We start from the raw sequence: 25,809 nt of genomic DNA on the forward strand, positions 1-25,809 counted from the left end.
ACAGGTATTAAATTAATTAGTCAATCACTGTTTCTCAGACACTAGCTCACACAGACTTTTCCCTCACTGACAAGCTCTTTCTCACTCTCTATCAATCTCTCTAATCACTCATCTCTCAAACGGATTTGATCTCTTCTCACACATCACACACACCTTATATAACCCAGCTCCTCCCACTTCTGCACCACCCTCGGTCCTCTCATTGGCTGAGGTTCCCCTGCCCAGTTGTGACGGACAGGTGAGAGCAGAGCTGAATGCCACAGTAATGCACCCAGCGGTCCATCTGCTGTGCTCGGTCCTGGATGATCATGCCTGTAGCAGTCTTCAAAGGAGCATATTTCTTCTCTATTGGACCTAAAGCTTGCTTGATACCATCATACATTACCTTGATGTTACCTGTGTTTGCTGCTGTGTGTATCTGAGAGCAGAGCTGAAGCCAATAATCATTAGAACATCTCCTGGCAGTCTGTTGTGCTTTGCTACGAGCAAGTCGAAGAGCCTGCAAGTTGTACTCACTAAGACAGGCTTTGTGTGCTGCTAGAGCTCTCCTCTTATCCACGATGGCTGGCATCAACTCTTCCAAATGGGCTTCAAACCAGCCTGCCATCTTTTTGATCTTCTTGCTAAATGTGGACAAGACGGCTTTATAAACAGCATTCTTGAAATGTTCCCATCATTCAGGCGCATTTGCAACAACTGGGCCTGGAAGAGCTTCCTCAAGTGCTTGAGCAAATTTAAATAGAATAAACCCCATCCAGGGCAGTGACCTAAAGAGGCCGCCCATGTCACTCATGTCACTCATATTCATGAGTTGATTTGCATGAACCTATGAGAGAGCTGGCTCCTTCATGAATTGCTGCCTTGTAGTGGGTGTAGCAGGCACACTGAAGCCTCTACTATCTCAGGCCTCCAGGAGGTGCTCACTCTTCCACTCAGTTGCTGCCACCAATACTTCAGTTCAGTATCAATTATTTAAGGAGACAGGTTGCTTCAAAACTAAAACTTGTTTATTTGATCAATAAAATAAAATAAGTAAATCACAAGATGTTAATCAATATCTTTCTCTCACTGATACACAGACTCTTCTGTCACTGACTTTTTGGCTCACAGGCCCACAGACTCACTAAGTCTCTCACACTCATCTCACATATCTCGAATCTCCCCTCTCATACCCCATACACCCTTATTTATATCCCAACTCCTCCCCCTTGACAGGTCTCAAATCAACCTTTAGGAATTGTTCATTGCAATTCAGTAGATAAGTCACAACAGGATCAGAATTTAGTGAACAACATGTACCAAAGTAATACAGCTGGGTTAATTGAGACAGCTGTGGGACAACCAAATTGATTGGAGCAACCAAGAATAAAGCTAGCCAAGCTAGCAGACACAAGTTGTTGGGTAGTTGGTGGTTGTGTAGTTGAGAGCTGTTTATTTGGTTGATAAGTTTCATTGATTGTGAAAGAAATTTATGCTGCATCGCTGGATGAAGATTTGCTACATTGCAAGAGGAAGGTCCTGGAAGAAGACTATCTCTGTGGTGAGAGGAGAAGACTTCGTGGATGCTGGACTATTTATATTGGTAACAATCTTTGGATACTGAACCTGTAATTTACTATTGCAAACTGAAGAACTACTGTGAAAGACCAGGACTGTGTAAAGACAAGAGAAGTTGTATTTGTACCTGTATATATGAACTTTAATGTAAATAATTCTACCTACACTACAACAGTGTCTGTTTGGTTTCATCTCTGAGCAGTTCATTTCACCATAGCGCCCCCTGGCGTAGTCTGGTAACGCTGCACCTCTGTCACCCCTTTAGCACCACCTTCCATCCCCTCATTGGCTGCTGTTCCACTGCTCAGCTGTGACGGACAGGTGAGGGCAGGGCTGAACGCTACATATCTCCCCCCCTTAACAAGTTGTTTCATGGGGGAAAAGCTATAGTGCTTTACCCTCATGAACAATGAGGAGCTATATAATATAACAGCAACCCAACAATACAATCCAACTTACCACAACATTTAAAAATACTTACATGTAACTTTCCTTTGAACATAGCATAAAATATTCAACAATGTGTACATAAACATTTTATTGATTTTACCATTACACTAGAGTCCTTTTCATTCTTATTTAATCTTCGGGTCTTCTTGAGAGGGCATCTGCAGCACCATTTTTAGTCCCTTTAATCACGTGTACCTCAAAATCAAAGTCCTCTTCAAAAGTCCAAAACTGTAGTTATGGTGGAATAGTAGTGTCCATAAAGGAAATGTCCTACCCTCCAGTGCACCTTGAGATGTGGTGAAGTCAACCTCCATCTGCACCTTTATGGTACTCACGACTTGCAAACAGCTGGGGTCCCTCACCAACCTGCAGCCTCTCTCTCGGGAACGGCCTATGATGAAGGACCTTGCAGTCATCCGCCTGGCTCGGCGTGACCCTCGACTCGAATCCGGACCTCTCCACGATGGTGACGCCTCTCTGGCACTTGAGCCCCCTCTGGACATGGTCTGCCACCGGCGCGGTCTTCCATCTCTCCTTCCGCCATGTCATTCTGGCTGCTCTACAGAGTCTCACCTCTGGAGCTGCCAACATGATGCTCTTGATTATACCCTTTAAGCAGCGCCCAGCCAGAACTAGCCTTTCTTTCAATTCCCTTGCTGTCAGCACCCATGGCTGGGTTTGGTTGGGTCTCACCCTATTTATCTTTCGATAGGTCACCCCTCTGCCTTCCCAATATGGCCATGTATGTTTTCGCAGGGTCTTTTCCCTTCTCTTATTTTGGACAAACCTTGCTTTCCAGCCCCAAAGTTTGGCTAGATAGGTTTGACCTCTATCAGGTGTAACCGCATGTGGGTGTGCATCCCCGGTGTCAAACCTGTGCACTACACCCCTGGCTACTTTAGGCTTGTTGGAAAAATTATGCTTGACCCTCTGAAGCACAGCTCTAACTCCTTTTTGGTTTTATGGGGAAATTGAGGTACTGATTTGGGCTTCTTCTGGGATGTATTTGAGTTCGCCCCTCCCTTCCCCATAAGTTAACTTGGGGTTTCCCATGTCTGCTTCATTCAATGCCAGCAAGACAAAGGCTTCTTTCCCATAGAAGGGCTTGATTAATTTCCCTTGGTCCGCTATCCTACTTGTCTTTCCCTCCACCGGGTTGATGTAGTCTCCCTCATTCACTTGGGAGGTTATTTGCAGCATCTCGGAAGGGAAATAGGTTCCTAGAAACTTGAAGAGCTCAGAAGTAAACTTGCTGCTACCCATTTGCCTCAGCAGAGCATCTACCATGTTCTGAGCCTCAATATTTCTCAGGGGAACTGCTTCAGGATAACCTGCCACACAGTCAACGCTATACAGACTGAATTTGTTTCTCCTCAGGGTAACTCTGGTCAATGGCTCAACTATGTCAAACCCAATGCTATGGTCTGGGTTCAAAACAACAGGTAAAGGACACAGCTTGGCGTCAGGTTTGCCACTGCTATCCCCTTGCCTCTGACCTCCTTTACACCTCTGGCCAACTTCTTTTAACTGCTCCTCCACTTCAAGGCAGTAAAGGTTTTGTCCTAATCTCTGGTCAGTGTTTGCCAAATCTATATTAGCTGCAAAGGTACCAGTGTGTCCCTGCTACTCTGTCCCCACTTGATCTTTGAGAGGAACAATCATTTGCTTTAGGTGAGTGTCTTTTCCCCCACTGGGATTCACACAGGCCTCCCTGTCCACACGGTCTTTTCCTGGGAATAACCTTGCTGGACTCTCAGGGATTAACTGAACTTCGCCAACTGGCTTAAAACATTGATCCAACGCGGGATCTGTACTTTGTTCCCTTCCAAAGGAGTTTTCTAGTGGTCTCTCCTTTAGTACTGATTCAGCTGTAGGGTCCTCTCCCCTCAGGTTAACCGTGGGCAATGGACCTACAATGTCACAACCAATGCGTTGGAATGGGGTAGAAATAATTGGTAAAGGGCATAGTTTTGCTTTAGTCTTATCATTGCTATTCCCCTGCCTTTGACACACCTCACACTTTTGACAGAAATCTTTTATCTGCCTTCCCATCTCAGGCCAGTAAAAATTCTGTGCTATTTTTTGTTTAGTTTTGGTGATGCCTAAACGAGCTGAAAATACATCTGAGTGTCCCCTTTCTATTATTTTCTGACGATATGTTAAAGGAACCACTAACTGCTTCTGAAGATTTTCCTCTCCCTTCCTGGGATTCACTAAGAACTCTCTATATAATCGGTCCTTCTCTATAAGGAACCTTTCAGGTCTTTCAGGGGTTAATGGTTCTTCATTAAGGTTTTCAAAGCAGCGTTTCAGCGTGGAGTCTGCCTTTTGTTCCTGAGTAAATGTATTGCTTTGGGGATTACTAAGCTGTATTAACTCAGCTGAGTCACTATTGTCTGTCATTATCTCCCCAGGAGTTTCGGCTTTCTCCTCAGCTGTCCTTTCAATTTCCTTTTGGGCATGAGTCAGTACTAAAACACTTTTGACATGCTCAGTGATATCATTCCCAATCAAAACCGCCGCTGGCAATTGCAAAGTTACACCAGTCCTCCATTTTCCTTCCCACCCTTGATATCTGATGGGTATTTCAGCGACTGGCAGAACAACAGCTGCTTCCCCAATGCCCTTAACAGTCATGCTTTCACCTTTTAAAATGTATTCCTGAGGGACATTATTATTATTATTATTATTATTAGTATTATTATTATTATTATTATTATTATTATTATTATTATTATTATTATTATTATTATTATTATTATTATTATTATTATTATTTATTATTATTATTATTATTATTATTATTATTATTATTATTATTATTATTTATTTATTTATTTATTTATTTATTTATTTATTTATTTATTTATTTATTTATTTATTTATTTAATTAATTTATATCCCGCCTATCTAGTCGTGGTGGACTACTCTAGGCGGCCATATGTCATATTGGGATGACATAAGATTACTTGAGAACATGAGTCCTTCAGAGCCATATATTTATTGTTATTAATAAAAATACTATCAACAGTATGTTTAAAAAGATCTTGGTTCATTTTAATCAGGTAACAATGCCTAATTTCTGCCACAGGAAGATCTTGTTCTCTGTTTTCAGCTTGTGTAAAGCGCTCAGCCTGGGTTGCCATGGTGCCTAACTCCTCCCTCTGAGGAGTAACTTGGTCTTGCTGTAAACAGTATATAGCTTTCGGCCTAGTCAAATTTCCCTTTTGTGGCACAATTTCTCTGTTTTTACCACACTGGGTTGAAATGTGTCCCTTTTCTCCACAACGAAACCAAGTTCTATAGTTCATTTGATCATTACCAGAGGTCTTAATTCCTTTTCCCTCCAAATTCTGATCTGGTTAGACTCTGAGGGTTTCCCTCCAAAATGGCCCCCAACCTTCTGTTAGTTCTTAAACTGCCCTCTGGGATTTTTATTTGTGTCCTCCCACGTTTCCCTCACAACTTTTCCCTCAGAAAAGATTGGTTTTCTAATATGGGAAATAAAATCAGCGGCCTCCCCTGGTTTCTGAACGTCTTTGGGCCTTATCTTTCTTTCAGAATCATTTTCCTTTTCCGCTTCAGCTTTGGGCTGTAAAACTTTTCCCTCAGCCCCAGCCCCTATGTCAAATATGTCCTTAAGAACTAGCTCCATATGTCCATACACAGAACTCTGTTTCAGTTGTTCAATGTATTCACGCCTCAGTCGATAAAAAATATTATTAATATCTTTCATATAATTATTACAATCATCCCTATTGGATTTTTCATCACTATTTCTTTTCCTTTGACATGTGTTACAGCTCTGACAAAATTCTTTTATTTACTTTCCCATTTTTGGCCAGTAGTAATTCTGGGATATTTTCTGCTTAGTCCCTGTAATACCTAAATGTCCAGATAAGGTGTCTGTGTGACATTTTTCCATTATTTTCTGTCTATATTTAGAAGGAACTATTCGCAGTTTTCCCCTCCTGGAGTTTCTTAAGATCTTTCTATATAAAAGGCCTTTTTCTTCAAAGTATCTCTCGGGGTTCTCAGGAGTTACTGGATAATTGCTCACCATCTTAAAGCATTGTTGTAACATTGGATCTGCTTCTTGATCCCATTCTCTGAATTCTATAGAGTCCTCCCCCCTTGAGGTCTCCATTACTTTTTCTGAAGTAATTTCTCCCCCAGATTCTACATTCTCTTGATCTGAGCTCACTGCCCTCTCAGCAGGCACACTTTCCAACTTATTTCCACGCGTGGAAGTCATGTTAGGCTTCTTAATCAGTTTTCAAGCCTCAATTTAAAAAGCACACTTTTTTTCCTTTCAGTGAGAGTCTGTGTTATACCGTTGCTCCCCAGCACTCATCCACTGGTAAGCTAGCTACAGTGTCTAGGCCTCTGTCTTCCAGCTAGGCCTTTCACTAAAGACAGAGTTTCACTCCCTGCCTCAGGCACCAAATAACCCTAAATGACAGCTTCAGTCTTTCCGAGTTTCAGCTGACTTGAGCCCCCTCAGCTTATCTGCCCTTGGCCTTCGCTTTGTCCCCTCAGAACTCTATCCCTTGAGCTCAGGACAAGCTAGCCACCCAGTCACAGATTCTGCTTGGGGTAAACTCAATCCAGAAATGGTTTCCACAGAGCCTGTCCCTATCTTAGTTTCCCAATCTGAGTTTCCGAGCCTTCCCACTAAGCCTTCTCCCACTGAGGTGGCTCTAGGAAGTTACCCACTCTTCCACTCAGATTCCCTGACTAAAATATTCTGCTCTGGGAACCTATCTACTCCAAAGCGTTACTGGATCAAGCACGTATCCCACACGCTGGACACCAGTTTATGTAGCGGGCACACTGAAGCCTCTACTATCTCAGGCCTCCAGGAGGTGCTCACTCTTCCACTCAGTTGCTGCCACCAATACTTCAGTTCAGTATCAATTATTTAAGGAGACAAGTGTTGCTTCAAAACTAAAACTTGTTTATTTGATCAATAAAATAAAATAAGTAAATCACAAGATGTTAATCAATATCTTTCTCTCACTGACACACAGACTCTTCTGTCACTGACTTTTTGGCTCACAGGCCCACAGACTCACTAAGTCTCTCACACTCATCTCACATATCTCGAATCTCCCCTCTCATACCCCATACACCCTTATTTATATCCCAGCTCCTCCCCCTTTAGCACCACCTTCCGTCCCCTCATTGGCTGCTGTTCCACTGCTCAGCTGTGATGGACAGGTGAGGGCAGGGCTGAACGCTACAGTGGGCTATGCCATGCAGGGACACCCAACACGGACAGGTCATAGTGGAGAGTTCTGACTAAATGCGATCCACCTAGAGCAGGAATTGGCAAGCCACTCCAGTATCTTTGCCAAGAATACCCCATGAACAGAAACAAAAGACTAAAAGATATAACACTGGAAGATGAGCCCCTCAGGTCGGAAGGCGTCCAACATGCTACTGAGGAAGCGAGGAGGACAAGTACAAGTAGCTCCAGTGCTAATGAAGTGGTTGTGCCAAAGCTGAAAGGATGCTCAGTTGCGGACATGCCTGGAAATGAAAGGAAAGTTTGATGCTGCAAAGAAAAATATTGCATAGGAATTTGGAATGTAAGATCTTTCAACCTTGGGAAGCGGGAGGTGGTCAAACAGGAGATGGTAAGAATAAACATTGACATCCTGAGTGTCAGTGAACTAATATGGACGGGAATGGGTGAATTCAGTTCAGATGATTATCATATCTACTATTGTGGGCAAGAATCCCATAGAAGAAATAAAGTAGCCCTCATAGTCAACAAAAGAATGGGGAAAGCTGTACTGCGATACAATCTCAAAAATAATAGAATGATTTCAACTCGAATCCAAGGCACACCTTTCAACATCACAGTAATCCTAGTTTATGCACCAACCACCAATGCTGAAGAGACTGAAACTGACCAATTCTATGAAGGCTTACAACACCTTCTAGAACTGACACCAAAGAAAGATGTTCTTCTCATTCTAGGGGACTGGAATGCTAAAGTAGGGAGTCAAGAGATAAATGGAACAACAGGGAAGTTTGACCTTGGAGTTCAGAACGAAGCAGGGCAAAGGCTAATAGAGTTTTGTCAAGGGAACAAGCTGGTCATCACAAACACTCTTTTCCAACAACACAAGAGGTGACTCTACACATGGACATCACCAGATGGGCAATACTGAAATCAGATTGATTATGTTTTCTGCAGCCAAAGATGGAGAAGCTCTATACAGTCAGCAAAAACAAGACTTGGAGCTGATTGTGGCTCTGATCATCAGCTTCTCATTGCAAAATTCAAGCTTAAACTGAAGAGAGTAGGAAAAACCACTGGGCCACTCAGGTATAATCTGAACCAAATCCCTTATGAATGCACAGCGGAAGTGAAGAATAGATTTAAGGAACTAGATTTGGTGGACAGAGTGCCTGAAGAACTATGGATAGAGGCCTGTAACATTGTACAGGAGGCAGCAACAAAAACCATCCCAAAGAAAAGGAAATGCAAGAAAGCAAAGTGGCTGTCCAACAAGGCTTTACAAATAGCAGAGAAGAGAAGGGAAACAAAATGCCTGGGAGATAAGGAAAGTGAAAGAAAATTGAATGCAGACTTCCAAAGAATAGCAAGGAGAGACAAGAGGGCCTTCTTAAATGAACAATGCAAAGAAATAGAGGAAAAAATAGAAAAGGAAAAACCAGAGATCTGTTCAGAAAAATTGGAGATATTAAAGGAACATTTTGTGCAAAGATGGACATGATGAAGGTCAAAAATGGGAGAGACCTCACAGAAGCAGAAGGCATCAAGAAGAGGTGGCAAGAATACACAGAGGAACTATACCAGAAAGATTTGGATATCCCGGACAACCCAGATAGTGTGGTTGCTGACCTTGAGCCAGACATCCTGGAGAGTGAAGTCAAGTGGGCCTTAGAAAGCATGGCTAACAAGGCTGGTGGAGGTGATGGCATTCCAGTTGAACTATTTAAAATCTTAAAGGATGACACTGTTAAAGAACACTCCAGCTACCATACAATTGCACTCATTTCACATGCTAGCAAGGTTATTCTCAAAATCCTACAAGGTAGGCTTCAGCAGTATGTGGACCGAGAACTCCCAGAAGTACAAGCTGGATTTCAAAGGGGCAGAGGAACTAGAGACCAAATTGCTAATATGCACTAGATTATGGAGAAAGCCAGAGAGTTCCAGAAAAATATCTACTTCTGCTTCATTGACTACACAAAAGCCTTTGACTGTGTCGACCACAACAAACTATGGCAAGTTCTTAAAGAAATGGGAGTGCCTGATCACCTTATCTATCTCCTGAGAAAGCTATATGAAGCTATATGAAGGACAGGAAACAACAGTTAGAACTGGATATGGAACAACTGATTAGTTCAAAATTGGGAAAGGAGTATGACAAGGTTGTATATAGTCTCCCTGCTTATTTAATTTATATGCAGATTACATCATGCGAAAGGCTCCACTGGAGGAATCCCAAACCAGAATTAAGATTGCCGGGAGAAATATCAACAACCTCAGATATTCAGATGATACCACTCTGATGGCAGAAAGTGAGGAGAAATTAAAGAACCTTGTAATGAGGGTGAAAGAGGAGAGTGCAAAAATGGTCTGAAGCTAGACATCAAAAAAACTAAGATCATGGTCACTGGTCCCATCACCTCCTGGGAAATAGAAGAGGAAGATATGGAGGCAGGGAGAGATTTTAGTTCCTTGGGCTCCGTGATCACTGCAGATGGTGACAGCAGCCCCGAAATTAAAAGACGCCTGCTTCTTGGGAGGAAACCAATGACAAACCTAGACGACATCTTAAAAAGCAGAGACTTTACCTTGCTGACAAAGGTCCGCATAGTCAAAGCTATGTTTTTTCCAGTAGTGTTGTATGGAAATGAGAGCTAGACCATAAAGAAAACTGACCGCCGGAGAACTGACACTCTTGAATTGTGATGCTGCAGGAGACTCTTGAGAGTTGCCTGGACTGTAAAGAGAGCAAACCTATCCATTTTGAAAGAAATCAACCCTGAGTGCTCACTGGAAGGACAGATCCTGAAGCTGAGGCTCCAATACTTTGGCCATCTCATGAGAAGAGAATGCACCCCGGAAAAGACACTGATGTTGGGAAAGTGTGAAGGCAAGAGGAGAAGGGGACAACAGAGGACGAGATGGATGGACAGTGTCACTGAACATGAATTTGACCCAACTCCGGGAGGCAGTGGAAGACGGGAGGGCATGGTGTGCTCTGGTCCATGGGGTCACGAAGAGTCCGACATAACTTAATGACTAATCAACAACAACAAGAGGGCTGTAGAGGCGGAATCACCAGCTACATGATGCTTGGCTGGAGACAGAGGAGTCAGATAGGGCTGGTTAGGGAGATAAGCAGAGGGTGGTAATGAGATTGTAAGCTGAGAAAACTATGTACTGAGGTAACTGATGATGAAATGTTTATATACACTGAATACTTTAAGGAGTTCTGTTATTATTCATTCTGTTTCACTTCAATAAATAAGTTCTGTTTTGTTCACACGACAAGTGTTCAGACATACTGTACGTCATTTATACTGTGAATTGAAGTAATCCACTGGTGGGCAGCGAAGAGAGAACGCGACATGAGCCTTTGTTTGACAATAGTAAACAGGGGACATGGGAGAATCATGACAGTGATGTTTGTCTTTTCCTTCGTTATGCTGGACTTACTAGGAATCTAAAAAGCAATTTTTTCTCACTCAGCTCACGACCTAGCCAAATTCAAATTCAATCCGCTTCCTGATGTCTCCAAAGCCCATCATTTTCACTTAAATAAACCAAGCCCCAAATTCCTTTGTCAAAATAGTAATAGCCACAGAAGCAGAACATGACAATTTGACCTGGTGGTGGTGGTGGTTTCAAGAGGAGGAGGTCTTGTGGGTCTGGGGGTTGGGTCGTGGAAGGGAAAGAGTTCTTGATCTAAGTCAGTGAAGGGGAATAATCTGGGGAATTTTTAAACCAAGCTCGTGTTTCTGAACCTTTCCAGTTCTTCAGTATAAGTCTTAGAAGATCCTGAATCTCATATCCAAATCCAGATACTTCAACTGCACTAACATTCTCAAGAAAGAGAAAAGCCTCTAATCTATGTCCAGAATTCTGTTAACCTCCAGCAGGTCTCATGGAAATGTAGTCTTGGTCATCGGGTCATTATCAAAAGGCACTGTTGGAATTTGATCACGAAGGACAGAATTATTTGTTCTATGTATTTTTCAGATAATTGCAGAAGTCAGCCTTGCAGAAATGGAGGTACGTGTTTTACTGAATGCAGTCAATGTTCCTACCATTGCATTTGTCCTGAAGAATTCATGGGCAAAAACTGTGAAGTGGGTAAGTGCTGTTTCTACTGAGTATTTCATGTCAATGTACATTTACAGTGCTTTCCCTTCTTGCATGAATCGAAGTGAGTCAGAAATGGCTTTGATAGGCCACTGCCAGGCTCTTTCCCTCACAGACTTACAATGCTAACAGCATTGCACAGATCTAGGTATTGGGACAGGAACTAAAACCCTTTAAGTATGACAAATACTCTGAGTTAAGAACAGATGATATGGTTATCTGAGTAAAAATGAAAACAAATTAACAGTAAATAGAAGCCTGGACTAAATGTGACCAGGCCTAATACTCTTTATAAAAACCTTCCCAGCCAGCATTAGTTTGTTTTATAACAGAATGAGGGAAAAAGACAATCTTATGTCTTTTTATTTTAACAGCAAAATGTTTTGATGGAACACTCTATGAATATTTTGAGACTGGAGAAAGCTGGGCAAGGATCTTCCTAGGAAGAGTGGAACAATGTACCTGTGTGAACAGTCAAATCGAATGCCAACAGGAACAGTACACAGGTATTGCTATACAAATTCTAAATCCCATGGTTTATTCTACTGCCACTATCTACTATAAAGTTTTGTGTGTTTGTTATAAAACATAAAGAAAACCTTTGATGAGATGATTTGTATAATGGTGCAAGGCTAGACTCCATGCAATAAAGCACAGAGAGGTATAGAAGTAATACTGTACTTAGCCACTGAGCTAATCACAAAAAAAAAAAAAAAAAAAAAAGAACGTTCAAGTAACAAAACCCCGTAGGTGTCAGGACTGGGGCCTTGCTGGAACCCAGCAACCTTAGTGCAGGCAGGATCGACCCCATCTGATGAGAATTGCTGTAAGGATTGCAGGACTGGGCCCTTTCCCTGCAGCTGTTGCCCAGCTCCTCAGGAGGGCCACCTGGGGAATCTGAGGACTGGGCTATATAAGAACAGGCCTTCCTCACAGACTTTTGCCTTAGCAATGAAAGTCTTTGCTGAGATGCCTGCGCCTGGTGTTGTTGAATGCCAGGTCTGTATCCAATAAGGCCCAAGTAATTTACAATCTTATCTTGGAACAGGATGCAGACCTGGCATGGATAACCGAAACACTGATTGGCGGAGAGGGGGGGGCCCTAGCAATCATCTGTCCGCCCGGTTATGCTGTCCAACACCAGGGTAGACTGGAGGGTCGGGGGGGGAGTTGCCATTGTCTATAAATCCAACCTGGAGGTTGCTAGGTGCTCCTCAATGGTAAAACCGGGTCTTGAGGCTCTCCACGTGTTGATTGGGGCCAGGGATGGTATTGGGATCTTGCTGGGCTACCGTGCTCCCCATGACCCAGCCATTTCCCTACCGGAGCTGGTGGACTTTGTCTCTGCGGCACTGTTGGATTCCCCGAAGCTATTGGTTTTGGGGGATTTCAACGTGCATGCGGGGGCAGAGACTTCCAGGCCAGCTCTTGAGTTCTTGGAGACCATGGCCTTCTTGAACATGTCCCAACATGTCAATGGCCCCACCCATGTGGGCGGCCACACACTTGACCTGTTTTTTTCCACTAATGTGAGCGAGCGTGGTCCGATGGTGACTGACCTCGAGTTGGTTCCCTTGTCATGGTCGGACCATCACCTAATAAAATGCACCCTCAAAATGGCCCTCCCCCCTCGCAGGGAGCATGGACCTACTGTCATGGTCCGCCCTCGAAGGCTACTGGATCCGGTTGTATTCCAGGAAGCCATGAGAGGTGTCACGGCTGAACTGGCTGGCACTCATGTCGACACTCTGGTTGACGGTTGGTTCTCATGGGCTGTAGACATGATCGCTCCAAAATGCCCTCTCCGCCGCAGAGACCGCCCGGTGCCCTGGTTTAACCAGGATCTCCGGGCGTTGAAGCGGGTCAGGAGACGGCTAGAGTGCAAATGGAGAAAGGACCCGATGGATTTTAATTGGATAGCTGTTAAGCTCGCTACTAACCTTTACCTGGCTAAGGTAAAGGCTGCCAGTCGATCATACTTCGCTAACCAGATAAGCGAAGCGTCCAACCAGCAGGCGGAGTTATTCCATATAGTACGCGACCTATCCAGAGTTGGTCTGGGTGATGGGCCTCCCCCTAGTTTTTCGCCGGACCAATTTGCAGCATTTTTTAAATCAAAAGGGGAGGCCATCCGCCGGGACCTCTCTCCTTTTTTAAATACAGTGAGTCGAGCAGCGATGTCCAGCGCTCTGCCTTGCCCGGTGATTCTTGACTCCTTTCAGCCTGTCACGCCTGACTCTGTGGCCAGGGTGCTTGATCGCTGTCGTGCCACCACCTCCTCCTTGGACCCTTGCCCAGCCTGGCTAATCAAATTAGCCAGGCCTTCAACAACGGAATGGGCCACGGCTATAATTAATGGGTCTTTCCTTGAGGGCAGATTTCCATCTGCCCTGAAGGACACATTCATTAGGCCCATTAGGAAGAAACCCAGCTTGGCAGCGGACGAAATTGGGAACTATAGGCCCGTCGCCAATGTTTCTTTCCTAAGCAAGGTGGTCGAGGGGGTGGTTGCCGATCAGCTTCAGGCGCTCCTGGATGAAACAGATGCTCTGGATCCATTTCAGTCGGGCTTCAGGCTGCGCCACGGGACAGAGACAGCATTGGTTGCCCTGTGTGATGACCTACTGAAGGAGGCCGACAGGGGCAAAGTGTCTCTGCTGGTCCTCCTCAATATCTCAGCGGCCTTCGATACCATTGACCACGGTATCCTCCTGGGGAGGCTCTCCGAGTTGGGAATAGGTGGCTTGGCATTGGCCTGGCTCCGTTCCTTCTTGGAGGACCGCCCCCAGAGAGTGTATCGGCTCTGTGGAGTCTCAATTGTGGAGTTCCACAGGGGTCGATTATCTCCCCAATGCTGTTTAACATCTATATGAGGCCGCTGGGTGGGGTCATCAGGGGGTGTGGAGCCTGGTGTCACCAGTACGCTGATGACACTCAGCTCTACATCTCTTTTCCACCTACCGCAGGAGATGCCGTCCTGTCCCTTCAGCGCTGCCTGGGGACTGTACTGCAATGGATGCAGGAGAACGGGCTGAGGCTGAACCCGGACAAGACGGAGGTGCTGAGGGTGGGCGCCCCCACAGTTGGGGGTTTGGGAAACTCCCTCACTTTTGGGGGGGTGACTCTTCCCACCAGGGATGGGGTCCGCAGCTTGGGGATCCATCTGGACCTGGCGCTCACCATGGAATCCCAGGTGCTGTCGGTGGTCCGCACCGCCTTTTTTCACCTCAGGCGGATAGCCCAGTTGCAGTCCTACTTTGATGTGGGGTCACTCATTACCTTGGTGCATGCGCTCGTAATCTCGAGATTAGACCACTGCAATGCGCTCTACGTGGGGCTACCTTTGAGGCTGCTGCGGAAATTACAGGTGGTGCAGAATGCGGTGGCCAGATTACTTAGTGGTGTGAAAAAATACCACCGTATTTCACCCACTCTGGCCGCATTGCATTGGCTGCCCATCCGATTCCGTATCGACTTCAAAGTGTTGATGCTTACCTATAAAGCCCTAAACAGTTTAGGGCCTCAATACTTGGCGGAACGCCTACTCCCACCAAGATCTACCCATGTCACTTGTGCGAGCCACGAGGTGCGGCTGAGGGCCTAATGAGGGAGGCCCGCAAGGAAAAGACAAGAAACAGGGCCTTCTCGGCGGTGGCTCCTCGCCTCTGGAACAACTTACCTCCTGAGATTCGCGGGGCTCCCTCCCTGGGTACTTTTAAGAAGCAATTAAAAACTTGGATGTTTCGGCAGGCCTTTCTATCACATAACTCATGACCTCTTTCTTTCCTTCTTTACTGGTTCTATGTTTTGTGTTTTGGCATCGTAATGTAGTGTTCTTATGATTTAGAACTGTTTATTTACATTGTTTACTGTATTATTTTTAAGGTTGTTAGCCGCCTAGAGTGGTCCTCGCTTGACCAGATAGGCGGGATATAAAATAAATAGATAAATAGATAATAAATAAATAAATAAATAAATAAATAAATAAATAAATAAATAAATAAATAAATAAACAAACCTCCTTGTTCCTGCATCTCTAATCCCTGCTGCCTTGATACAGTTCTTCCTGGACTGTCTGACCATGTTTTGCATTATCCTTCTACCTGGCTACTGTATGGACTCAATCCCCCAGCTGGTTGGTCTCTGTTTGGGCTGTGGGGGGGAGGGTTTCTACGTATCTTGTTCCTGTAGTCTTGCCCTGGACTGGGTCCTGGTGCCTCTCCTGCTGAACCCTGACAGTTTGCTGATGCCGCTTGCACCCCAACCTAGTCATCATGTCCACAGATGTAAGCCATGTTATATGGGCTCTACAAGCAGAAGTCCTGGCCCTGCCTTCCCAGGTTGCTGCACTCCAGAATGTGCCAGCATCTTCACCACCTGTCAGGGCTCCAGCACCCCCTTTGCCAGCCTGTTTTTTGGGGAATGCAAGGAGTTAAGGGGGTTCATTAACCAGTACCTGCTTCTTTTTTGTATGTGTCTGGATGCCTACCCCAGTAAACAAAGCAAGGTGGCACTGATGGTCAGTTTACTGTCAGGCCCAGCATTAGTTTGGGTGTCTGCTTGAACTGGATCATGCCTCATTGGGAGGTCTGACTGTGTTTTTGCAGGCTCTTGAGCAGATATTTGGAGATGCTAACTGGCAGCAGTCAGTGGATTTGGCTCTGCAGTCACTAAGGCAGGGCTGCAGATCAGTGGCTGACTATGCAGCTGAGTTTTGCTGCTTTGCAGCTTATGCTGCCTGGAATGAAGTGGCAGAGCGGTTCCATTTCCAGACTGGAGTGAATGCTGCTCTTAAGGATGAGCTAGCCCGTGTCACTGTGCCTACCACTTTGAACTAATTCATTACCCTCTGTGTTAACATAGACACTCAGTTGGTAGAGCGGGAACATGAGCGCTGCCACTCTCTGTTTAAGAACAGCTGCCATCATGCTGGGGTTGGGCCTGCCCACCCCAAGAGCCAGTGCAGGTGGATGGTTCTCATCACCACTTAACCTTTGCTGAGAAGCAATGCTGTAGCGACCAAGAGCTTTGCCGTTATTGTGGTACCCAAGGCCACTACACTTCCACCTGTCCCACCAAGATTCAACAAGCAGGAAATGGCTCCTCCCGACGGTTGTAAGGGGTAGCCTACAGGGAGCTATCCATGAAGGGCTGGCTGTGATAGACTCTGGGGCATCATCTAACTTCATGGACATCAAGTTGCAAGAAAGTTTCAGATCTCCTGCCAGCTGAAGCTGGTCCCTGTACCAGTGGAAGGATTGGACAGTACTCTCCTTGCATCAGGTCCAGTGATACAAGAAACAGAACCTTTGGGAATGCTCGTGAGCTCTACTCACCACAAACTGACTTGATTTGATTTGATCAGTGCACTTCACTTCTCAGTAATCCTGGGGATTACCTGGTTAACAAAATACGACCTTGAGATTTCTTGGGTCCATTTCCCATCTGCCCATTGTCAGGAAAACTGTTTCCAGGATACTATGGTCAAGGTTGGGGCGGGTGCAGTAGCTGAATCCTCAACAGAAGACTGCCCCCAGAAGCTGGAAGTTACCATCCCTGCACTGCACCAGGATCTGGCTGATGTTTTTGAAAAAAAAGGGAGGGCTGAGACATTGCCCCCACACCAGCCTTATGATTGTCCTATTGATCTCCACCCCTGCATGGAGATTCCTTTTGGATGGATCTATGCCCTGTCTGCTCCTGAACTGGGGGCTCTCCGCAAAAACCTGAAAGAGAACCTAGCCAGAAGGTTTATTCACCCATTCACCTTGCCTGCAGGGACACCTATTATCTTTGTCAAAAAGAAAGATGGGGGATTGTGCCCTTGGACTGGTTAGTGACAACTGAACCAGGTAACAATCAAGAACCAATACCCTCTACATCTAATCCCGGAATTGTTCAAGCAGCATCAGGGAGCTCACCTCTTTTCTAAGTTAGATCTTCATGGGGCATATAATCTGGTGAGAATCCAGGAGGGTGATAAGTGGAAGACACCATTTCACACTCGTTATGGCCATTTTGAATATTTGGTCATGCCATTTGGTTTGTGCAATGTCCCAGCGATTTTCCAGCACTTTATCAATGACATCTTCCAAGATCTCCTGGACTGTTTTGTGGTTGTCTATTTGGATGAAATTTTGTTTTTTTCAGACACCCTGGAGAAACATATTTCACATGTCTGGATAATTCTCCTTTGCCTCTGGAAGCATCACCTGGCTGGAAAAGTGCCTTTTCCACCAGACCTCTATGGAATTTCTGGGCTATATTGTTTCCCCAGAAAGGTTACAAAGGGACTGTCACAAGGTCCAAGCCATCATGGACTGGGAATTCCCAAAAGGGGTAAAGGCTCTTCAGTGATTTTTTGGGCTTTGCTAACCTCTATTGCCGGCTTATTCAAGGCTTCTCTCACTGCATTGCCCCACTCACAGCTCTCCTGAGGAAGGGGGCTAAATTTTCATGGACCCCCTCAGGCTCTGAAAGCATTTGAAGGACTCAAGACCATCTTCACTTCAGGCCCCATCCTGGTCCATCTGGATCCTGAGCTGCCATTTGTTCTGGAAACTGATGCGTCCAGTAGTGCCGAGGGTGTTAAACACCCAGTGCAGGTGCTCACTGATCACAGGAATCTGGAGCACTTCTAGCTATGAAGTGTCTACAGTCGTGTCATGCTCAGTGGGCACAGTTCATCTCCAGATTACTTACTGCCCTGGGTCACAGAATGGAAAGGCTGATGCCCTTTCACCCCAAGATGACCGTGAAGGAGACACTCCTGAGCCGACTCCTATGTTCCTGCCCCACAGCTTCCTACGAGGATCAGTGACTCAGGCCTTCCTGCAGCACGTTGGGCAGTCCCTGAAGACTGACCCTTATGCCCAGTCTCTTGCACCCAACATGGGGCCCTTGCCTGTGGACTTGGGGAGATGGCTGTCTGTTTTTCAGCATCCGCCTCTATATTCCGGAATGAGACCTCTGGCTTCAAGTACTGCAGCAATGCACTGCAGGTCATTGCGGATTTGCTAAGACCACACATTTGGTGGCTCGGACTTACTCGTGGATGACATGACAGTCAGACATCCATACATATATACAGTCCTGTGATACTGTGCCTGAACTAAGCTATCTAGCCATCACCTCCCCAAAGGGTTGCTACAGCCTCTGCCCACCCACCCCTCGCCCATGGTCCATGGTGTCTCTTGATTTTATTGTGGACCTCCTTCCATCACAGGGTCACACAGTAATTCTGGTCATGGTGGATATGTTTATGAAGATGACACATTTTGCCCCTGTGCCTAAACTGCCCAGTGCAACCCAGACTGCTCATCTTGTTCTCACACATATTTTCCGGCTCCATGGCCTCCCTGATGCCATCGTCACTAATTGCGGTGCCCAGTTTACCACCCATTTCTGGACTGCATTCCTAAACCTTGGTGTGGAAAGGCGGTTGTCCTCAGCACATCACCCAGAAACAGATGGGCATATGGAGTGAGTGAACCAGGTCCTGTAACAGTATCTCCATTGCTTCCTGAACTTCCACCAAGATGACTGTGTGGACCTTCTGCCCTTGGTGGAATTTGCTTACAACAACATGGACCACTCCTCTACAGGACTAAGCCCTTTATTTTCAAATAATGGGCAGCATCCACAAGACCACCTGAGCACACCAGCTACTTCCCTGGAAGTTCCCTGCTGACCGCTTCCAGTTTCTACACACCATGCAGGTGGAACTCCAGCAGCACTTGGACCCTGCCAAGGCTGCCTATAAAGGACAGACCAGCAATGCTGAGAAGCACCCCAGTTCTGTTTTGGGGACAGTATTTGGTTATCCATGAAACATTGCTATGCTCCACACCCATCTGCTAAGTTGGATTATAAATTTCAAGGGGCTTTACATGTCACCCAGTAAATCAACTGAGTCACTTATGAGTTGGGTCTTCCAGCACACCTCTGGATCTACACCATGTTCCACATGTCCCTGCTGAAATCATTTACGGCCAATGCGTTCCTTGGACATCAGACCCCCCCGCCTCCACCTATGAAGGTTCAGGACCATGAAGAATTTGAGGTTGCCAGAATGCTGGACTCCAAACACATTTGAGGGACACGGCATTATCTGATGGACTGGAAAGGTTCTGTCTCTGAAGAGCTGCCATGCTCCTGCCTTGCCTGCCAGCCTCCTTGTTCCTGCTTTGCCTGGTGATCCCTGCCCTGCCTGGTTGTTCCTGCCTTACCTCTCCTGCATCCATAGACCCTGCTTCCTTGATACAGTTCCTCCTAGTCTGACCACAATTTGCATCATCCTTCTATCCGGCTACTCTTTGGACTCAAAACCCCAGCTGGTTGGTCTCTGGGCTGTGGGGTTGGTTCTACCTTGTTGCTGTAGTCTCGCCCTGGACTAGGTCCTGGTGCCTCTCCTGCCGAACCTTGACAGTAGGTTTAATGAATTGTGTTGAGGACTTCCCATGTTCACTTATGCTCTAGAATCCCAAGAAATGGCACCTACTAAGGGCTGAAATGACATTATATCCATGTAGGCAGTATGGGTATATTGTGATACCCTATGTTTTGTTTAGTTCTAGTTTCTCTAAAAACTAGATTGGCCAGTATGTAAGACAGGGCTTTCTCTGTAGTGGCACCTCAGTTGCTAAACTCCATCCCCAAGGAAACTCAGCTAGCTCCATGCTCGCTGAGCTTCTGACTTGCAATGAAAACAGTAAGGTTTCATAGGGCCACTTGTACACAGGGTTCTTGGCATAGCCGGGTATTACATTGTGTGAATTTTTATTTTTCCTTGTAGAGTGTACTGTCAATCCCTGCCTCCATGACAGTTCTTGCAGGAGGATTCTCTCCACTAACAGAACCGTCTGTGCGTGCAAACAGCCTTTCGTAGGAAAATATTGCAATATTGGTGAGTATACAGTGCTTTACAGACAGCTTAAACAAATTGTGTTAAACATATTTTCTCTTTCACTACATCAGATCATAATTTTTCATTCACTGGGGCTGTAGTTCCTTCTCTCTCTCTTCTGTGATTAATCTTAAGGAGTCATGGATTGTTTTTTTCCTGGTACTGTATTGAATTAGATGAACAATTCCTGGTTCCTTTATATTTTTATATGTAAAAGGCCTGAATTTCAGAGTTGAATTTTGAGCTTTTGTTATCTATTTTCTGCAGCTCAGCTTGTTCAGTAATATAGTCATCACCTATGTCTCAACCACCAGTCCCTAGATTTGGGCGTTTTCCACATTATGGTGGACAAAAGAGCAACAGAATTGCATAGGTAGTTACCGTATTTTTTGCACCATAAGACGTACTTTTTCTCCCAAAAAAATTGGGGGGGAAGTGCATCCGTCTTATGGAGCGAATACTGTCCCCTCCATGCCACCATCGCTGGTTTCCCAGGCCTTCGGAGGCCTCAGCAGGCCCTGTGGGGGCCTCCCCCAGGCACCATCACTGGCTTCCCAGGCCTCCGGAGGCCTCAGCAGGCCCCGTGGGGGCCTCCCCCAGGCACCATCGCTGGCTTCCCAGGCCTCCGGAGGCCTCAGCAGGCCCTGTGGGGAGCCCACCACCACCACCATCGCTGGCTTCTGAGGACCTCCAGGAGGCTTTTGACCAGTAAGGTGCTGCTTTTTACTTTTTAAAAAATGTTCTGGGTGGGTTTTGGAGGGTAGATTTGGGCTGGGGGTATGTTTCTATGTTGCTTTGTGTTTTAGTGATTTTTTTGCAGTCCCAGCATGAGACTTGCTCTGTTTATTTATTTTTACTTCATTTTTTGGTATTTAAAAATTAGTTGCTTCTTTTTACTTTTTAAAAAATGTTCTGGGTGGGTTTTGGAGGGTAGATTTGGGCTGGGGGGCATGTTTCTATGTTGCTTTGCTTTTTGGTGATTTTTTTTGGCAGTCCCAGTGTGGGACTTGCTCTGTTTATATATTTTTATTTTAATTTTCAGTATTTAAAAATTAAGTGTGTCTTAACGTCCGGTGCGTCTTATGGAGCGAAAAATACAGTAGTCTAGCTAAGTAACCACTTGCCCCCTACATCACTCGGCCTGTTACATTTAACCCTGTGTCTTCAATGCTTTTGCAGTCAGATTTTCTGTCCATCATAAATCCCTGCCCCCAGTTTTATAGTAATAGTGGCACCACTGTTTTGGGTAATAAAGCAGAGAAAAGCCCCATCAAAGTTTCAAGATTTTGTACAGCTGAGGCAAACTGTACTGATGAGGTAAAGAGGAATTGCAGTTCTCCCAACTGCCACTAGGTAGCAACAGCCAACAGGAATCGTACACTGTTGCATGTTCAAAAAGGAGAGAATTAATTTTTAATTGGATTTCGCAAGAGAAGAGTAGTGTTATACACAAAATTTCTCTCCTGAAAATTTTGATCACCTTCAATAAATTTAATAGAAAAGAAATTCTTTTTGAAAAGAATTGTCAAAAAGAAGTTATGGAAACAAATTCTTGGGTAAGGTTCAGAATATTTGCTGAAGAGTGTGTATGCATGCTTTGCCTTTCATTGTACAGTAATCTCTGTGGCAGCTGGCACTCGTTGTCAGCAAACACGGGTCCAAAAACACGTGTAAGCCTGGACAGAGAGCAATCAGGAATTTGCACATGCTAAAATGGGCTGAATGAGTCCAAATTCAGCTAGCCATGATACAACACTCCTTCTCACAGGTCTGCCCACATAAGAACACCCTTGTACTCTCAGATATTATTATGGAAAGGTCAAGTGGGCTTTGTAGTCCTTAGACTTAACTTGCTCCACTGACAGGACTCTAAGTAAGCTAGGCCGAGGCAGCACTCTCAGATGACCCTATGACAAGTGTACTGTTCAGAAAACCAATTGAGTTTTATAATCTTTATTTTATTAAAGAATAAGCATGTTACTAGGTATCAAAGCCAAATCAAACCAAAACAAATAAACTAGCATTGTGCTGTTTAGATACAAAGATGTAGTGAGGCAAAGAAAACATGAAAAATAGAAAAGAGTTCAAAAACCTTACAAAAACACAAAAAGCCATTAAAAAGAATAAAAACAGTTCCAGTCCAGGAAATCATTAGTAAAAACAAAATAAACCAAGTAGGTTATAAAAAGGCTATAGTCCTCAGTGATACTGTAGAATAAAAATCCCTTAACAAAAGTAAAAATCCATTATATGTCCCATAGTCCTTAGAAAAGAAAAATCCAGTAAATATACCATAGTCCTTACAAAATTACAAGAGCATAGTCCATATGGAGTATTCCAAGAAAAGAAGTCCATAAAGAATATTCCATAGGTAACAGTCCATAGAAATTAGTCCAAGCATAGTCCTTAGGGAAAAATCCCATAAGTCCAAGGATCATCCAGTATAGTAAAGGTTAGTCCCATGTGTCACGAATGACTGAAGGATTGGTCTTGAGAGACAATGTCCATAGTGAAAAAGTTCCTTTTTCAAGAGTAACTGGCAAGGGCTTATTGCACCTTCCCACGATGTCATCCAATCAGAGTTCGTTACTAGGCAAACAGTCCTGTTGCATCACGTGACTTCTTTCCCATCCACACCAGATGTTATTTGGGTTACGGTGGTTTATCAAAGAGTCACAACAATTCCCATCTATCTAATCACACCGAGTCCTTTCTCAGGCTTTCAGAATAACATTCTCTCTGCTCGCCTAGAAAACAACTTGTCAGCATAGCAAAGATACTTTATACAAAGAAACAAGATGGAACCTCTCTGGCTCATTTCTTAATTACAAAACCCATATGCCTTAAAAGATTTTAACTCAAAAACCTATCTCATCACACTCGTATCCCAGCTTCACGGAAAGCCAAGGTGGACATGCCATTTGCCAATTTTTACACAGGATTGAGGAAGTCAGGGCAGCCAGGGAAGTGTAGCTTGAAGATGAGATGTAGAATGCAAAGAAAAAACAAATGCAGCATCACTGGTTACTTTAAAATGTTATGGAAAGCTCAGAAATATAACTGGAAGAAATTCTAAATGAGAAGTGAGGTAGAAAATTGGGAGCTTCATTTAATCATTGGAGGTATTCAAGAGATATTTAGACAGCCAGCTGTCAGGTATACTTTGATTTGGATTACTGGATGGAGCAGAGGGTTGGATTTGATGGCCTTATAAGGCCCCTTCCAATTTCATTATTCTGTGATTCTGAGAACTGAAACTTTGGAGAAGTTGGAGGGTAAACTGTAACACAACACTAGCTGCATGTTCCCTTCCCTCATACAGTACCTACTACTTTAGGGGAAGGAGCTGTTTTATAAGCATCGGCAGTAGAGGAAATGTGCCTACATTGAGCCCTCAAAAGTATAACATTTGAAAGGGCTGGAGCTGGAGCCAAAAGAATGGCAAGGGGTGATCCCAAATTTCTCAAAAGACATTTTTTTTTCTGGATAAATGTATCTTTTTCATACTCCCCCTAGAAATAGAAGGCCACTTTGTAGAATGGTTTTTCTACTTTTTCTCCCGTGCCTTCCAACTGTTAGCACCACCACTACCATAAGGTCCTAGACTGACACTAGGAAGAAGGCATTGTGAGGAAAACAAAGTGATGTCCAAGTTGATGACACAGAGAGTGCTGCTTACAGTGGCCACACAAAAGATAAAAATACTTTTGAAGAAAAAAAAACAAAGTAATTCTACTGCCATTTGTGACCCACTTATTAATCTTTGTGACAGTTCAGGGTATCCACAAAGCTCTCCTCCAGCACCACATTTCAAGGGAATCATTTCCAGATGGAGTAGAATATTTCAAAAGGCCATTTGTGTTCAACTACAACAAAGTGAGGAAAATCTACAAGATCAAATAGAAAGTACTTGATTCTTAACGTTTCCTAAATGAGCAAACTATATTTATAAAATAATAATAATAGACCACAGGTTGGAAAGATATCATTATCTTGGCCTTGGGTACCCATATATATTGGCATAATATATGTTGGCATAATATATATTGGCATAATATATGTTGGCAGAGAGAGTATAATCCAAACAGTATCTTATATTTACACTAGCAGTGTCACCAAGCTTACATTTCCAGGCACAGACATATCAGTTTCAAAGGGAGCTATTTAGCCTGCACATGGCATGAATGATGAAACCTGAGTTCTTCTTTGCCTCCGATTTTATTCCTCTAATTTAGGCAGCCTCCAACCCCACTTCTATCAGCCATGCATCCCTTGTACCGTTCTAGTCCAAGTGCAAGGAGTACGGGAGGAGGTACCTGCCTTCTCTGACACCAGGCACAATGTACATCAGGCTTTCAACAGCTTCTGGACAATGTAGTTTTCCAGGGGCTACTGCAATGTAAAGACAGGTCTCTCTGCCTTTGGCCTGCTTCCTTTGGGTAAAATTCACTAAAACAGGATGGAAGGTAAGGGATAATATATCTGGGAGAAACTGGGGGTAGGGAAACAGAATTGGTGTGGAAAGAGTTAAATCTCATGAAGGTGTGAGGTAGAAGAAACATGAGGTTGCCTCAGAATGAAGCTGAGGTTTGCCTCAGTTTTTCAGGAAGTAGCTCAGCTTCAGAAGTGAGCTTTCCCCATCACTAACTTAGACCTGTTTGTTGAGTGTAAAGATTAACGTGCTGGCTTTTTGTTATGGCCCAGTTTTGTGAAGACATCCCTTGGAAAATGGATAATGAATTTCTGCCTGCTGTTTCTTTGGCACTAATTTAACTCTTTGTTATTTCTATCTAGTTCCTAGCCAGATGTGCTATTCAGGTAATGGAATAAATTACAGAGGCATTGTGAAGAAGACGCTTTCTGGAAATAACTGTCTGCCTTGGAATTCAGATTTACTTTACCAAGATCTTAGTGCTAATGTCATTGAAAATCCTGAGCAACAGGGACTGGGGTCATATTCATACTGCCGGTAAGAAAATGCCCAGAATATTGGCTGGGAGGGAGTAAATGTTGCTGAATGTCATCCAGTTACCTATGATATACGGTGACCTTATGAATGAGTGACTTGCAAAATGTCCTGTCATTAACAGCCATGCTCAGCTATTGCAAACACAAGCCTGTGGCTTCCTTCATATCTGGTCTTCCTTTTTTTCCTGCTGCCTTCAACTCTTCCTAGCATCATCTTTTCCAGTGAGTCTGGTTATCTCATGATGTGCCCAAAGTACAAGAGCTTCAGTTTCATGATTTTTTTTTTTTACTCTAGAGAAAGTTCAGGCCTAATTTTTATCTAGGAGCTACTTGTTTGTCTTTTTGGTCCTGGAACATATTTTGAATGAATGATTTTTTCCCCTGTCAGTTTGTTTCAATACCTAACTTTGACATGCATACATAGTAACTGGAAATACTGATTGTATGGAAGATACCAGACTGGGTTTCCAGTGGCACACTTTTAAACTTGTTAATCTTTTCTGATTCCCTCATAGCTGCCCTCCAAAGTTTTCTTCTGATTTCTTGGCTGCAGTATCAA

At 44.4% G+C, this 25,809-nt stretch overlaps 1 protein-coding gene across 1 annotated transcript in view; it reads left to right on the plus strand.

Annotated features, from left to right (window-relative positions):
* Window positions 1–25,809, plus strand: part of HGFAC (HGF activator) — a 96,838-nt gene that overhangs the window by 8,419 nt on the left and 62,610 nt on the right. Inside the window, exons 3-6 of the mRNA XM_078394102.1 lie at window positions 11,255–11,368; window positions 11,752–11,883; window positions 20,172–20,282; window positions 25,077–25,251. Of these exons, the coding sequence (XP_078250228.1) occupies window positions 11,255–11,368; window positions 11,752–11,883; window positions 20,172–20,282; window positions 25,077–25,251 (532 nt within the window). The remainder of the gene's footprint in view (window positions 1–11,254; window positions 11,369–11,751; window positions 11,884–20,171; window positions 20,283–25,076; window positions 25,252–25,809) is intronic.

Source organism: Pogona vitticeps, chromosome 5 (assembly GCF_051106095.1).
Source record: "Pogona vitticeps strain Pit_001003342236 chromosome 5, PviZW2.1, whole genome shotgun sequence".
In the NCBI taxonomy this organism is placed as follows: Eukaryota; Metazoa; Chordata; class Lepidosauria; order Squamata; family Agamidae; genus Pogona; species Pogona vitticeps.